The sequence below is a fragment of the Pyrgilauda ruficollis genome, unplaced genomic scaffold (genome assembly GCF_017590135.1).
Source record: "Pyrgilauda ruficollis isolate IOZ18807 unplaced genomic scaffold, ASM1759013v1 scaffold72, whole genome shotgun sequence".
In the NCBI taxonomy this organism is placed as follows: Eukaryota; Metazoa; Chordata; class Aves; order Passeriformes; family Passeridae; genus Pyrgilauda; species Pyrgilauda ruficollis.
In genome coordinates, this window is record NW_024529044.1 from 2,780,372 (window position 1) to 2,795,864 (window position 15,493).

General features: G+C 44.4%; 1 protein-coding gene across 2 annotated transcripts in view; it reads left to right on the top strand.

Moving 5' to 3' along the window:
* Positions 1-9,291, top strand: part of PRKCA (protein kinase C alpha) — a 147,394-nt gene extending 138,103 nt beyond the window's left edge. For both annotated transcript variants that reach the window (XM_041485642.1, XM_041485643.1), the window contains one exon: positions 2,650-9,291. In XM_041485642.1, coding sequence (XP_041341576.1) covers positions 2,650-2,814 — 165 coding nt within the window. In that variant the 3' untranslated portion in view covers positions 2,815-9,291. The remainder of the gene's footprint in view (positions 1-2,649) is intronic.
* The last annotated feature ends 6,202 nt before the right edge of the window (positions 9,292-15,493 follow it).

Genomic DNA, 15,493 nt, shown 5'->3' on the forward strand with positions numbered 1-15,493 from the left:
ATACACCGAGGCGGATTCACACAGAGCCCAACTCTCCTGGACAAAAATAACTTAAAATCCAAGTCCAGTATTTACATACCCTGTGCACAGCTCATTTATGGTGATTGCTGATTCTATTTGTATCAGTATCATACAGTTATAGAATCATTTAGGTTGGAAAAGACCCTTAAAATCATTGATTTCCAGCCATTATCCCAGAACTGCCAAGCCCACCACTAACCCGTGTCCCTAAACACCACATCTACACAAGTTCCAAATCCCTCCAGGGATGGATATTGATTTTAGAAAGCAAAAAAACACACAACCTTTAATCTGTTTGAAGACATGGATGTATTTATCGGCTTTGTTTGGGGTGATATTTTTTGGGAAACCTTTGTAGGTACATCTTCTCTAGGACGTGCTTTCCTGCAGGAATAATCCTGCTGCTTCCACAATCCTCACTCAAACACAGAGCTGCAGATTTTGGGTCAGCAGTTGGGTGCTGTAAATAACATGTTCCCTTCCAGATTGACATTTCACAGGTTATAGGCATAGACTGATTATTTGGCAAGGACATTTTACTCTTATTTCCAAGTTTAGGGGTTTGAGGAGTTCTGTAATTTCAGTTGGACTCTAATACTGCTTTAAGGTTCAGTGCTACTCTTTAATGTGAAGACAAAAACATAATTGAAGATACAAATTTATTTATAAGTTTCTCTATTTGCTCCCAAAATATGCCCACATTTAATGTGATTTATTTCTTAGCCTCTACTAGCCTAAGCAATGGGAGACACCTAATGGTCTCAGGAACTTTGGGTTCAATGTCCAGCTTGTTTGAAGACTTTCCACTTGCTGAAAAAAAAGAAGAGGGGAAAAATTTTAAAAAGAAAGAAAATAGCATAATTTTTATTGCAGGAGGATGCTTATCTGTAGAACATCTTTTTAGCAATAAAAAAAATTTCCTTTTGTGGCTGCTCTGAGCTGGCTGTTGTTCCTCTAAATTAATTCGACCTAATTTGGGGCTACATGCCAATAATTCAGAGATTTTCTCCTTGTCAAAGTTCAGCTCTTTCCATTCTTGTTTTCTAGAGATTCTGTCCCAAAATGCAGAGGCTCAGTGGGCACCAGGGCATTCCATGAGAGGTGCAGAACCCTGGGTGGAGAAAGCAGAGCCCCGTTAGTGATCGTGGGGCAGTGTCCCTGTGCTGGTGTTCTTCCAAGGTGGACAAGTGTCCTCTGTGAGCTCTGGGCTCCAGGACCTGAGCTCGTGGTCTGAAATAGGAACCAATGTGTGCCTGAGGCAGCAGAAGTTCTTTGCAGCTCAGCTCAGATGGCAGGGCCAGCCCAGCACCTGCCAGGTGCTCTGTGGGGAGGTTGGAAGCTCTGCCTGGGCTGCTTCCCAGCCTCTCACTCTGAATCCCCTCAGTGGGCCTCTCTCCAGTACTCCTCCTACAAATGCACAGATTTACCCACGTTGCATTAATTCAGAAAAAAATCAATATTTCATATTGGTCTCTTGTACGAGCCAAATTCTGCCCTTTCCGAGTTATCCTCTGAGTCTGAAGATAATAATGGAATTTCACCCTTTATATCCACATACAGGGATGCTGAAGGGATGGATAGAGAGGAAAGGGTGAGGAGCAATGGGGAGAAACATTCACTGCCTTTATCCCACACCTGCTTTGTCCAAAGATCTGTTACAGTAGTTTTGAGATGAGCACATTTGCCAGTTTCCTCCTCACCTCTCCACAATATTCAATGCCTAATTTTCCTCAAATATTCTTTTTTTTTTCTTTCACATAAGCTAATTTCATTCTGGTACCACCTTCCTATTTTTATCATGCTTCTGATCATACTTCACTGCTTATCAAGTCTTTTCTGCATTCCTCCAAACTCTTCTTTCTACAAACCTGGTTTCTTTTGTTTTCTGTTCTGAAGGAGTTGTGCTCAGGCTGTAGCTGTATTTAACCCCCTTCTTGGCTGGATTTTGCCCAAAAATGAGTCTCTTAAGAAAATAAAGGAGGAAACCTGTGATAGCAAGTTTTGGAACAAGGATCTGTCCCAGCATGTGCTCCCTGTCCAGCCCTTCTGCCATCCCAAGGACTGAGACCTTGCTATAATTTATGAATTTATAGGAGTTCAGTGAATTTATAGGAAATCTATGAATTTCTAAATTTATTAATAAAAATAAATTTATGAATTTATAGGAATTCAGTTCAGAGCCTGTTCAGTGAAGACTGAAAGCACATAAATGAATTGCATTAAGCTTTTTGCAGATCATAAAGGAAACAGACTATCATGAAAAATTTAATTTTGTATGATAAGACTTTTAAAAAGAATGAAACAACTTGACAAAGAAAGTATCTCTTGCCAACATATGTTTATCAAAATATTTCCCTCTTCCTTTTGTATCCCAGTAATGCTGAATATTTAAGCCTCTTTATCTCGTCACCCCATGCTGATGGATGGAAACCTTTCTGACTGCTTTTTATCAGGATTCAGCTATTAAAACTTCACTGTTTGTCTGGGATTTTTTTGTCAAAATATCTGAAAGGAAAATTTTCCCTCAACTACTCATAAGAAACATGCCTTGCATGTATCCTGACAACTCTGCTGTTGTATTGCTGACTTTTTTCAGCCTTTTTTTTCTGCTTTTCTCTCTCCTTGCAGTGCGGCAAAGGGGCTGAAAACTTCGATAAGTTCTTCACACGAGGACAGCCGGTGTTGACGCCTCCAGATCAGCTGGTCATTGCCAACATAGACCAAACAGATTTTGAAGGGTTCTCTTACGTCAACCCCCAGTTCTTGCACCCCCTTGTAGAAAATGTAGCATGAAACAGCAGAACAAATCCCGCCGTGGGGAGCACTTGTAACCCTACAATTTTCAGGCTTTCGCCTCGTTGATTCCATTTGGGCCTGGAAATTGTAGGGTTAGAGGGTGGAAGATGAGGGAAGGGCCACTTAGTCAGGATTTGGGCTTTGCAGCAGCAACGTTGTCTTAACAGGAGATAAATTAGTGTACGGTGCCCACTTTTTCTTCTGGAAGTCGCCACTGACTTGTCAAAACTTACCCGTGTTTTGGTACGTTCTATATTTTGTAACTTCCCACTGTCCTTTTGCTCCCTTTTCCACTCCGTTGTGTTGGAAAATCATCTGACACGTGGTGTGAATGAGAAGCCACCTCGGGTGTCTGTTCCTTGGGGGTGGATGTTGGGAGGCGGGAGCTCCTCCCTGTGCTCCTGGAGACCTCGGGGGCAGCACCGGAGACTGAGCAGGGTCAGCTCCACGGGGAGAGGCATTGCAAAAACATCACTGAAAGTGTCTGCAAAATATGGCAGGAAAACAAAATAGTTGGGAACGGGTGGGAGGGGGGATGAAATCAAATTAGATCCCAAGGCTTGGTGAACCAATCCTGTAAAATCCCAAATGAAAGCGCTGGGGTGGTGGCCACGTCTCTAGGATTTGTGCTAGGAGTAGCATGTGATAAACTCGAGGGTGAAATTTTGTCTTTCATAATAATAATAATAATAATGATGATGATAATAGTAATAATTTTAATAATACTTTTGTGAATTTTTAATCTCCATGAGATTATTCTGTGATCCAGGGTGCCATTGTCTGTTCAGTTGGTTTCATTTACACCACTCCTCAAGTTTACTGTTAACTGGTTCTAATACCAATATTTTACTATGAAATTTATTAACCTGGAATGTAAAACAAAACTGTAATTCCTTATATCTTATTTACATGTGTTTATTTATAGTCTGCAGTGTAGGACAGTAAATTGAAGAAAGCATTATGTGTACTAAATTAACAAAAAATGCAGCCCCAAGTGACTTCCTGATTTCTCCAGAATAACTCATGAAAATCAAGTGAGATTTAGTCTTAAATAATCAGATTTAATTCAGAAAACTTTGGGCTGTAGAATAATCAAGCCTGAAAAAAGCAGCACCTAAAACTTGTTTTATTGATAGAATGGAATTTAATACGTTTTACATATGCTTCATGCAATGAATTTTGCATGTTTAGTAATAACTCTTAATAATAAGGGTTAATAATAAGCAGATCTATATTATTGACATAATCGTATCAAGCATAAAGAGTATTATAAAAATTTTATAAAACAACTTGTGCTTTATTTGTGAAAGTTCTTGTTCTGAATGACACCATTTAGATTTAGCTAAATGTTTTCTTGCTATTGTTTTGATTTTTACTTTAGGTTTTGAATATTGTTACTGGCTTAGGGTATAATCTCTTTTTTTTAAAGTAGATATACTTTTAAATAATAATTGCTACCTGCAGGTTTTATACAAGGTTCAATTAGGCTTTCATTTCACATCTGCTTATTACTTGCAGAGAAGGAAATAGACTTTATTTGCAATGATGAACACTGTAATTAATGCAATCTTCTCCTCTCTTATCACTTAGATAAAAAATTTTGATATTTCCTCTTATTACTTACCAGAAGATATTAACTCAAATATCAGTAAATAATGTTTTGTGCATATTTTGGTTTTGTTACAGCATGTAAAATAGTAGTTGGTGCATTTCCCCTTTTTTTCCCTCTCCTGCCTTGATCCCATTAGCAGCCACAGGCACTTTTTGTCTGTCAGATGTGCATGATGATGCCAGAAGCATGATGTCTCTGTTGCTGCATGCAGACTGATTACAATTTTTCCAGCATGTAAACATATTCGAAAAGTAAGATATTTGCCATAAAATACTTCAATTTATACTAGAATATGTAATGGGGTGGGGTGGGAGGGGAGGGGAACCTACTTTCTAATCATCTTTTATGACAATAAAACGTGGAACCTGTGCCAAAGATTCTGTCAGAAAGATCCAGTCCTGCCAGGTGGGAGCCAGAGGGGTGGGGGTGGCCGGGGGGAGCTGGGCAGTTGTTGAGGGACACGTGGCTGGATGTGAAGGGTGACAGTGTCGAGCTTCTGCACCTGCAGGGCCCTTGGGAAACGTGGCTTTGGGGCCAGGATGTGCCATTTCCACACTCCAGAAGTCCAGTTGTTGCCCTCAGTCCTTTTGTACCCGCAGCTCCCACGAGGAGCATCTTGGAGTGATCCCCCCCTGGCATTCCAAGGTGTGGCTCACGAGGGGCGTGGGCAGCTGACAGGAGCTCAGATCATTGCCTAAACAAACAGGACTCCAAACTTCTCAAACATTCTAGGAGTAAGATTTTTAAACTGTTCTGTGTCAAGTATGTTGTCATCCAAACTGGGAGTTCATTTTCTCCTTTGTGTATTTTGTACTTCCAAAACGATGGTATTCACCATAAAGCATGTGGCCTAAAGCAGCATTCATGACTTCTTTTCTTTTTTTCTCGTGAATATTATTAGCCTGGCAATGTTTAGTAAAATGCTGTAGAAGACAATAGATTGAATTAAGATTACAGATTACTGAGTCTCAGATTTTAATAAAGGGGCTCTTAGCTATGCCAGTCTGCCAAGAGGTGCCATTGTGTTTGTTTTTTAAAATGTGAAGTGAAAAAGACACTTTGGAAAAAGGAAAATACAGGGAGAAATTACAGCATACAGGTTTGGGGAGTAAGCAAAGCAGAACAGGGCCAGAATTGAGCCAAGCCAGAAACCAGGCAGGAGCTCCCTTGGGTAGATGTTGCCACAGTTCTGTTTTCCTGATGAAATCTGAATTTTCCAAGGAAGTCCCAGTGCTGGCACAGCTGTGACAGTCAGTGCTGTTCACACCAGGACACGGTGTCACAGGGCTGCTCTGACACTGGGACAGGGCTGCTCATTTTCTGGCTGCTTCTCATACCCAGTTTCTTCAGCCCTTGTGTTTGTCTCCCAGTTTTTCTGACGTAGAAGCAGAAATTCCTCTTTAACGTCGTTACCTCAGGTCCCCAGGCTTGTGACAGACGTTGCTGTCTTCTGGAGGTTCCTGAAACACTTAGGAAAAGGTACTGTGAACTCATGGGTCCTGCAGGAGCAAGGCAGGGCTGGATAAAGCAGGGATTCGTTGTGTTACCCCTCACTGCTCTTCCGGATGCCCTCAGATGCTCTGACCTTTCCCGAGAACCCCCGCTGGCTGCTCAGAATCCAGAAACTTATCATGCCAGGAAAACCTGAAGAATCCAGCCAGAACTTTCATATCTTTTTAGAGACAGATGTTATTTATATAATATTTTTCACAAGATTTGGTTTTCTAGAGAACATGTATCAACAGAAGGAGAGGCATTAGAGCTGCTTCTCTTTCACTTCTTTGATAGCAAGTGTAATCCCAACACCCACGTTGCCACCAAGATTCCCAAAAGGCAAATTGAAAATTGTACTGTACTGAAGCTGGGGTGGAAGTTTTGGGAGATGTAATTAAAAATTGTATTGCACTGAATCTGGGGTGGAAGTTTTGGGAGCTGTGTTTCCATCCCTGTGCTGGAGTCCCAGATGGTTCCAGGGCAGCCCCGTTCCTGCCAGGAGGGGCACAGGTTTGCCATATAAAACTTCCAAGGGGTTTTCAGGGATCAAATGGGATTTAACTGGCTCCTAGGCAAATTCTGACATTATTCAGGCATCTGGATGCTTTTGTACACCTTTGAGTGACCAGAGCAGGGTGGTGGGATTCCAGGACAACCACTTCACCCACTGGCCAGGCTCAGTGCTCTGAGCAGGGTTGGCACATATGTGAGAAGGAGAGAGCACATTCCTATGATAAAATAGTCCTTCAAAATCCAGTTTGGAGGAGAAATTAAATTTAGCTTTCTGATTCTTCATTCTTTCCAGAAATACAATTGAATTTCCTTTTACAAACTGAAGAAAGTTCTTCTGGAAATCAGCTGTTAGTTTAAAAAAAACCTCATCACGTCTGAATGCTGCTGGCCTTTGAAATCCATCCTGTCTTTTGGGGTGAATCCAATTCAGTGGTGCTGGGCTTCTATAAAATTAATAAGGTCGAGCAGGAGAGGAACTTGTCTTCTAGCTGGAAAGATGACACATCCAAGGGTGGAGTGGTACCAGTTGAAAAGTGTTTTCTGAGCCAGTGCCTCTGGATGCAATCCCAGTTAAATGCCATAGGAGACACATGCAGTGAGCGGGGTGGGGGGCAGATCCTCCTTATTGTGCAAAGCATAGCATTGGAAATAATTAATAATAATCCAATAATAATCCAATAATAAAGCTTTGATACAAGTAGAAAGCATATGTACAGTATATCAAGTTTACAGTAGGCTTTTGGACCTGCCAGGAAACTTCTGGAAATATTTAATGTGATTTTCAGTTCTTTTAGTCATTAGCATAAGTTATTGTACATAGGGGTTTTGTCTCTTTGCAAACGTGAGTGTGGGCTGTGTTTGATGTGTCCCCTCTCTAGGTGGGCACTGAGCTGCCAAGTAGTCAAAAAGCAGAAAAGCTAAAAAGCACTTTTTTCCCTCAGCCCCTCACTCACAGACAGGATCTGAAATAGCTGAGTCGCAGAAATAAGTAAGGTTTGACTCCATAAACGTGCATCTCACTGTGCCAGTACCAATTGGGAATTAAATAGCCTTATCATGAATAATGATGATGCACTACAGCCCTCCTGTTCCCAGGAACTCCTTGAGAGGGAGAGGCCTCTTGTCAACCTCTCTGCCTCACCTCACCTGTGGAATGGGGCAATAACACTGACTGACCCCAAGGGAGGGGTGAGGACTTCTTAGGCAATGTTTCTAATTCACTTTTAACCTGAAAAGAGTTGTGTAAGTATTATTATAATTTTTACTATCCAATCAGCTTCTTGGATTCACATGGTACTGCTGGCTATACCATGCTGTTTCTACTTTTTTATAGAACTTTAGTAACTCTGCTGAAACCGTTTGAAGAGAAATAAAATCAGATCTGACATGTTTCTTACAGAATCTGGAGTCCAGCTTTTGTACCTGGTGTGATGGGGGGTGATGCTTGCTGATTGTGTGGGTCAGCTGCACTTACCTCTTCTTCCTGCTACTGAGATTTTTACGTGCAATTTAAAAATTCCATGTGGATGGAAGTCTTAGCAGAACTGATAATTGGAGGGGGAGATTCCCTTTGGGTAAATAAAGTCAGCACAGCTGTTTTCTAGCACCGTTTTTACTGTCTCCTGCTGGAGGAGGAGCTCTGTTCTTTGTGCAGCGGGTTTGTCCATGACAGGTCAATATTTTCTGTTGATATTTTAATGTATTTCTGTGTTGTAAATGTGTCTTTGTGCTTCTTTTTTTTTTCCTTGTCTGTGACACTGTAGTTCAAATTTAAAAGAAAACTGCTCCAGAAGCTGGTTTATCCTTCCACTGGTGTCAGTTGACCTAAATAAATAAATTAAGTCTGTTAATGATTTGAAACAGTGCAGGATGAGTAGCAACAACATTGACACAGCTGCCATTGAAGCTCATTTCTCACCGGTTACATTGGACACTCTGCAGCTGATGTTTCATTAGTTTTATAATTAATAATGACAGGAACGTTTTAATGGAAAGGAAAGTGATGTTCATGATCTTTACAAACATTTTCCTGAGAACTATTTGGATTTCTTTTCCTTCTCTCTGAACCCCTTGGGGTGGCCCTGCCAAGGGCTCCGTCCTTCCAGAGCTTCACACACTCCTGGCTTAAAAATCTTAAAATTAACAAACCAAAACCACTGCAGCTTCCAAGGCACCCAGGGAACCACAGAGCTCCCTGGGTGCTGAGTGCTCGGCCAACAGTCCCAATTCACTGAAAATATTAATTATATTGTGTGTTTGTACCCACTGTTGGCCTTGCAGTATAAAAACAATGCTCTTGCAGGGGTAATAAAAATTCAATCTATGGCTCGTTCCCCAAACCTTTCATTTGTTCTCTCCTATGTTATCAAAATGTATGTAAAAAAAATAAATTTCAACAAAATGAAGCTCATTGGCTCTTTCTAAAATGTGCATTTCTCAACACTCATGGTTTTGCACAACAATACAGAGAACACCTGAAACTTCTCAAATGACTGTATGCTACTTAATTTTTTCAAACATGAAGTAGTCCCCCCTTGAACTCATTAATATTTTTAATATTATTTTAAGACCCAAATGTTGTATTTATATAGAGGAGAACATTATTTATTTTCATATCATTTATCTGCAAGATTCTACCAGAAAATTTGGAGTTGCCATTCATTTTTCAAAAGATTTTAAAAAAACCCAACCATTGGAAGTGTAGTGGGCAAGACTGATGTACAAATTACAGCATCTTTTTTTTGTTTTTTTTCATAATTCGCAGTATCTTCAACCTTTGTTTGCATGAAATGCTTTTGTTAAGTATTAATTGTAGTTCCAAAGCAAGTGTGTATGAATAAAAATACTGATCATTACTTTTGTGAGAGTTTGGTCTGCCTTGATGAAATTTCCTTTCAAAATTGCCTCCCCCAGGCCCAGAGGCTGCAGAGAGGTTGGTGTGAGCAGCCACAGAAATTGCCCAGTCTGGACCCTGATTCTTCAGAGACAGAATTGTAACCTGGGTTTTTGTTTTTAATTCTTGTTAATGAATTACCTAAAAAAGGTGTGTCTGGAAGAGGATTTCTGTGAGCTGACCTCGGTGGTGCTGGGCTGCTCCAGGTGTGGGAGCCAAAGGGAAAAACAGCCCCAGGAGCCAAAGGAGGTCTCAGATTGGAGGGTTTGGTTCAAAGCTTGATGTGGGACGTGGTGCTGGGGGGATGTGCCCTCCTTGGGAGCAGCCAGACCCAAAAACTCAAATTCAATTTGTCTCTTTGAGTGTGGGAGGCCTGCTTGGTTCATTCCACCCTCTGCTGCTTCCTCCTGGGAGGAGGGGCTGTTTCAATGATTGATAGTCTAAAATTCCCAGCATCTGGAACTCCAACAGGCAAAATTAAAGGAAAATCCTTTAGTTTTGATCACTGAAGACCCTGAGGGCCCCACCTGGGTGATGAAATATCTGATTTATCACTCCTGGTTTTCCCTTGGGCCCCTGGGGGACCTCCCAGTCCCACCAGCCCCGTCCACCCCACGTCCCCAGCCTCGTTCACACTGACATCATTGGTTTTCAAAACTTGAGAGCAATGTCCAAATATTGTGACAGCTTGACAGACAGCTCCCTTTCCTGCCTGCTCTCACAGGATTGAAGCTCATGCTGATTCAGTTACTGGGTTTGTTTCATTTGCAGAAGTCTGGCTGCGTTTGCCCTGAGGAATGGTTGAAATTCTGGGTTTTTTTCCAAAGAGCCAGTGTTTCCAGGCTACTTCACATCTGTCATCCAACGTGCTCAGCTGCTGAAGCCCGTGAACACATCTCAGACCTTGGGAGCTTTCTGCAGAGCAGAGCAGGGACTTTGGGGACACATCCCTGGCCTGAGCTCATGGACACAGAGCTGGTGCCTCCAGGGCAGGAGGAAGGGGGTCCTGAGCTCTCCATTCTTCCAGAGCTGCATCTCCAGCCCCTTGGCTGGCCAGGATTTGTGGCCAAACCACCACAGTGCCCATCCAAGGGGCTGCTGGCTTTTGGGGTGACAGCTTGGACATGAGTTTCTGAACTGTCTCATAGGGGAAAAACAAGTCCAGCAGAGCTGTGGGTGGCTGGCAGGGACTCACAGGGGTGGGAGAGCCTCTGGGCACCCCATGGCCACACTGCACCCTCCCACCTCAGCCTGGTGGTCTCATGAGCAGGACAATCCCCCAGCTCACAGTGGGATGAGTCAGCTGTCACAGGAGGGTGGTGAGAGCCTGCGTGGGCTGCTTTGGGCTGTGGGGAAGGGGAACATGCCTGTAACAGTGCATCTTTGACTCTTTCTAAGCAGGCAAGATTCAGCTGGTGGTTCTGGGGAAAATGAACTGTTAAAAGCTCCTGCAGGAGAGGCTGAAGCTCTCCATGCATGCCACATCCACGTTTGGGAGCATCTCCATCAGGAATATTTCCAGCATGATACATCACACCAAGTGTTTGTGCCTGCCTCCCCCAGCCCCAGCCTCTCTTCAGAGATTTGGGTATTTGATTCAGAAATCTCCGAACATTTTTGCAGAGCTGGTGTGTGAGCTGTAAATAAAACCAGCTCCTCCGAGAACTGCTTGGGTAGCTGAAATGATGACTGCATTAATTACCACGAGGTAATTATAATCCCACCTGCTCCCTGGGGAGCTGTGGTAAAGCAAAGGCAAATCAATCAGGGGCCCAAATCAGGACAGCTGTTGCCATGTGTGGATGGCTTGTCCTCAAAGGGATGTTTTTCCCTGGCTGCATCTGTCCCTTGTCACCTTCCCAAAGTGGTGCTGCACCAATGAAATGGGGATGGGATGAGGAGACCAGTCAGTGGCAGGGCTGGACCCACAGAGTTACCTCTAAAGGTGGTTTTTATTACTTTTTTTTCCTTCTTTCCCAAAAGAAGGGCATGGGATGAGGCAGATCTCATGGGAAATGAGTCAAGGCTGTCTCCTTCTCTGGGGACTTGCTGCATTTGCTGCCAGGGTGACAGTGTCAGACAGCAGCTGCCACTTCCAGTGCTCATTACTGGTCCCTGAGTCAGTGTCTGACATCCTACCCCAGCAGAGGTTGTTGCACAGTCTGATGAGGGACAGGAAATAATTCCAAAGCCAATTTAAAGCACCCTACCTGGGTGAGAAAAAAAAAAAAAAAAAAAAAAAAAAAAAAGAAAAAAAAAGAAAGAAAGAACCCCACAGTGGAAGTTTGCCTAGAAATACTTTAGATCTTACTCTTGCCCACCAAGGGTGGCAAAAATCAGTTATCTCTTTACATGCTGGGAATGAATTTTTTGTATATGTCTGAGAGAAAGGGAGTTGGGTCCACATCTGTCCTATCTTTCCTATTTTTCCTATCTGGGACCATGATCCATCCCCCCCTTACCTTGTTCCTCTATTCAGAACACTTCATAAAAGTCAGTGCCCGTAACAGGGAGACTTCCTAATCCACATAAAACATTCTGCAACAATTTATATAAAACCTCATTAAAGCTTCAACATTTCCAGGGACACGTCCAGAAAAACCCTCTTTTAACAGGATGCATTTGCTTCTCCTTCAAGTGTAACTGTGTCTGGGACACTGATTAGGTGTGATTTCAGGGAAAATCCACCAGAAACAGCTATAAAAGCAACCAGCAAGGACAGAAGGAAGGAAAGGCCAGCAGTGAGAGCATCCCAAAACCCCTTGGATCAGCTCCTGGTCCTTTTGGGATAAGTCATTTAGCATTCCTGTGCCTGATTGACACTAACATCATTAAAAGGTTGGTAATGAATTTCAGTGCTATATAAATCACACGGAAAACTATTACCCTTAATACAAGCGTTACGAGGCTTTAATAATTAATGTCATCTAAACTTCTTTCCAAAACATGACCTTTGAAATCAGATTGCTGTGGCCAGAGCCATCCCTCATCCTGCAGGCAGGATTTCCAGCCAGCCTGGTGGCTGCAGTGGGGCTGTGCTGGGGAACCTGGATGGGTCCAGGTCCAGGAGCAGCTCCCAGAGGGAACCTGTGCTGGTGGAAGCTCCACTCCTTGTGCAGCAGGATAACAGAAAACACCAGCAGTGAAAAAAAACCACTGCCAGCATCAATTCCAGCTTGTCTCGTCGTAGGGCACTGCCCTGCAGGGTGAAAGGGGGAGATGTGGGCACTCCCTGCTCGTTCCTGCTCCTTCCCTCCCGTGTGGGGATGCTCAGATCCCCGCTGCCAGCCCTGGGGCACCACGGGGCTGAAGGTGCACCTGGAAAAGTCCTGAACTGGCACATCCTCCTCTTTTATCAGCTCAGTTTAGCCCCAGATGATGACAGAGGGTATTTTATTTTAAATAAAATCTCTAACTTCCATTCACACGTGTGCCTTTGTTGTTCTGTGAGTCAGAGCTGCTCGGGGAGGCTGCGAAAGGCTCCACACATTTATTTTTTTCAGGCTTTCACACAGCATGTGGGTGCTGGGTTAAAAATAATGTGGCACCTCTCCTTGAGCTTCCTCCCAAGCAGCGGATCCAGGCAGAGGGATGTGCAGGGGAAACAGCAAATGGAGCTGCAGCTCCAACAGCCCACGGAGTTAATTCCTTTAATTTAGTCATGGTGCAAGCGGGATGTGAAAACCCTCCCAGAGAGAGGGGAAGGGCTGGTGTTCTTTGGTGCTGTGAGTTTTACGTCTTTCCCTTTTTTCAGTGTTTGAAAAATAAAGCAACAACGCTGCTGGGATAAGGAGCAGAAGTTGTGCTGAACTCTTTCCACACCTCAGGAGCTGCTGCAGCAGCCCATCCCACCTGCACAGCGCTGAGTGCTGCAGCTGTGGATCCCAAAGCCAAGCTGCTGGTGCCAGTTTTGCTGCCCAGTACGGAATACCCCACAAACACCATCCATGGGAAACCAAAATCTCTAAAGTCTCCCTCAGCAAGTGGTTCCCAGCCTGTGGGAGCTGCCCCACGGGTTCCCTGGCCGTGGTGCCGGGGCTGCTCTGCCTCTCTGCCCCCCGAGCCTCCCCCCGGCCTCCTGCCCACGAAATGACAGAAAATAGCAAGAGCTGAACAGCTGGCACAGAGCATCCTTCACCTCCCACACGAGTCACAGCAGCTCCAGCATCCCAGCTTGTTGCATTCCCCTGCTGGCTCTCCTCTTTGCTTGGGCAAGCCCTGAAACCCCTGGCTGGGGCTGACCTCCCCTCCCTGTGCCCAAAATGCTTCTCCCAGCCTGGTGTGCAGGTAAAATTGCTCAGTAGCTGTTGTCTGACACCAGATCAGAGCCATGGCTGGGCTCGGGGGTGGCTGCCCTTTGCTGGGTGGATTTGCTGTCCAAATAATTCAGCACAGAACAAATTTGAGGCAATAGGAGGGGAGGCAAACCTGAGGTTTCATAGCAGCTGGTGGCCCAAGCTGACAGAACCAGACCTTTTATTTCATAATAACCTGAGTGCCTTCAAGGCAGCTTCTGTTGATAGGGAAAAGACCAGGGAAAAGCATCCCTGCAGATGTCACCTGTCAGCATCAAGCTCCTGTAGCTGAAATGAGACGTGCCCACCACCCCCAGAGCACTGCTGACAGCCCAGGGAGAGCTGCTGGAACGAATCACTTCTGTTCTGAGCCACTAATGAAGCTCAAATCCCTCCTCAGTAATAAGGTTTGACCTTGGGAGCATCCTAAGAGCTGCTGCTGAGGCGTCCATGGAGCTTCAAGCTTCCACACTGATTAAAGAGTGGTACAAAAGGCTGCTGCAGTGGCCAAGGGCTGGCAGAGCTGCTCTGGCTGGGGCAGAGCCCAGCCCTGCAGAGTCTGGCACAGCTGTGGAACATCCTGACCTGGGCAAGGTCCCACCCAGCTTCACTTGCCCCATGTGTGGCTGTGGAGGAGGATCCACAGGAGGAAATAGCCAGAATGAGCAGTGAAAAGTGGGGAAAGGAAAATGATGCTGCCAGCTGGTGTTATGTGAAACAATAAACCAAAACAGCAGCACTTGGCAAAGTCCTGCCCCGAGGCTTGGGGGGATGCTGAGAAGATGCAAAATGCTGATTGTCCTGTGTGGGACAGCCATGCCAAGCTTCTGTCCAAGAGAAGGATTTTCCACTTCACTGGTTTTCCCATCATCAGGGAAGAACATGGCACAGGGAGGAATTCTGGAGAGCTGCTAATGAGGTGGGAGAGTTCAGCTGTGCTGCTGGGGTTTTGGGAGGAATCACTGGCGCTCTCTTTGATCCTGGCCCTGGGATGCCTGTGGGAAACACTCCTGGTGTGAGTGCTGGCATTGTGCACAGGCTTTGCCAGGGCAGGAGCTGCTGTGTGGGACAAGCAGCAGCAGCAAATCCACCCGAGTGCTTCAGTGCAACTACATCTGCATGGAAGCAAAGGGGAGGGGAAGAAACTGAAGCTCCAAATGTGTATTTCTAATTGATTATATGCATGGCTGCTGGGGGCCTCTCACACTGTGTGGTTAATTATGTCACTGTGTGAGCTGTAGCTTTATTTGTGCTGTACTCCAATGATCCTGCCCAGAGCCCGGGCAGCAGCAGAGCAGGTTGTCTGTCAAGAAAAATGAAGGTCTGCTTTGTTTGGGTTTCTTTTTAATGATATAGAGAAAAGAAGAACGATGAACAGCCAATTACTGTGATAAAATCATCTACCCTGATAGCACATGGGCAACATCCAGCTCTAACAAGCCTCCTGTAGATTTGTGATTGTGTTGGCAATTCCCTGCTCATGATCTCCATCCCAGGGAAGCCTCTTTCTCCTGGGATCCCCAGAGGGCATCGCCCCACTGGCTGCCTTTTCCAGTGCAGAATATATTCTGCTGACCAAATCTCTGCTTTGTCCTTACTGTCAAACCCCCAAGGGATTTGCTGCTTTAAATTATTCCTCAAATGGGAATAAGAGCCCAGGAAAACATGCTGAATTCACTATAATTTGAGTATTGCTGTAACTTTGTGTGAAAGAACTTATTATTTAAGTTATATAAGTTATGATACAAGTTTTATAAGTACAAATAACCAGAAACCTCTTACTGGGAGGCAGTTTTCTACCAGTCTGGATCTGAAACTTGCCTATTTTGGGCTCTACCATGTTCTGGTTAAAGAAATCCAAACCTCCAC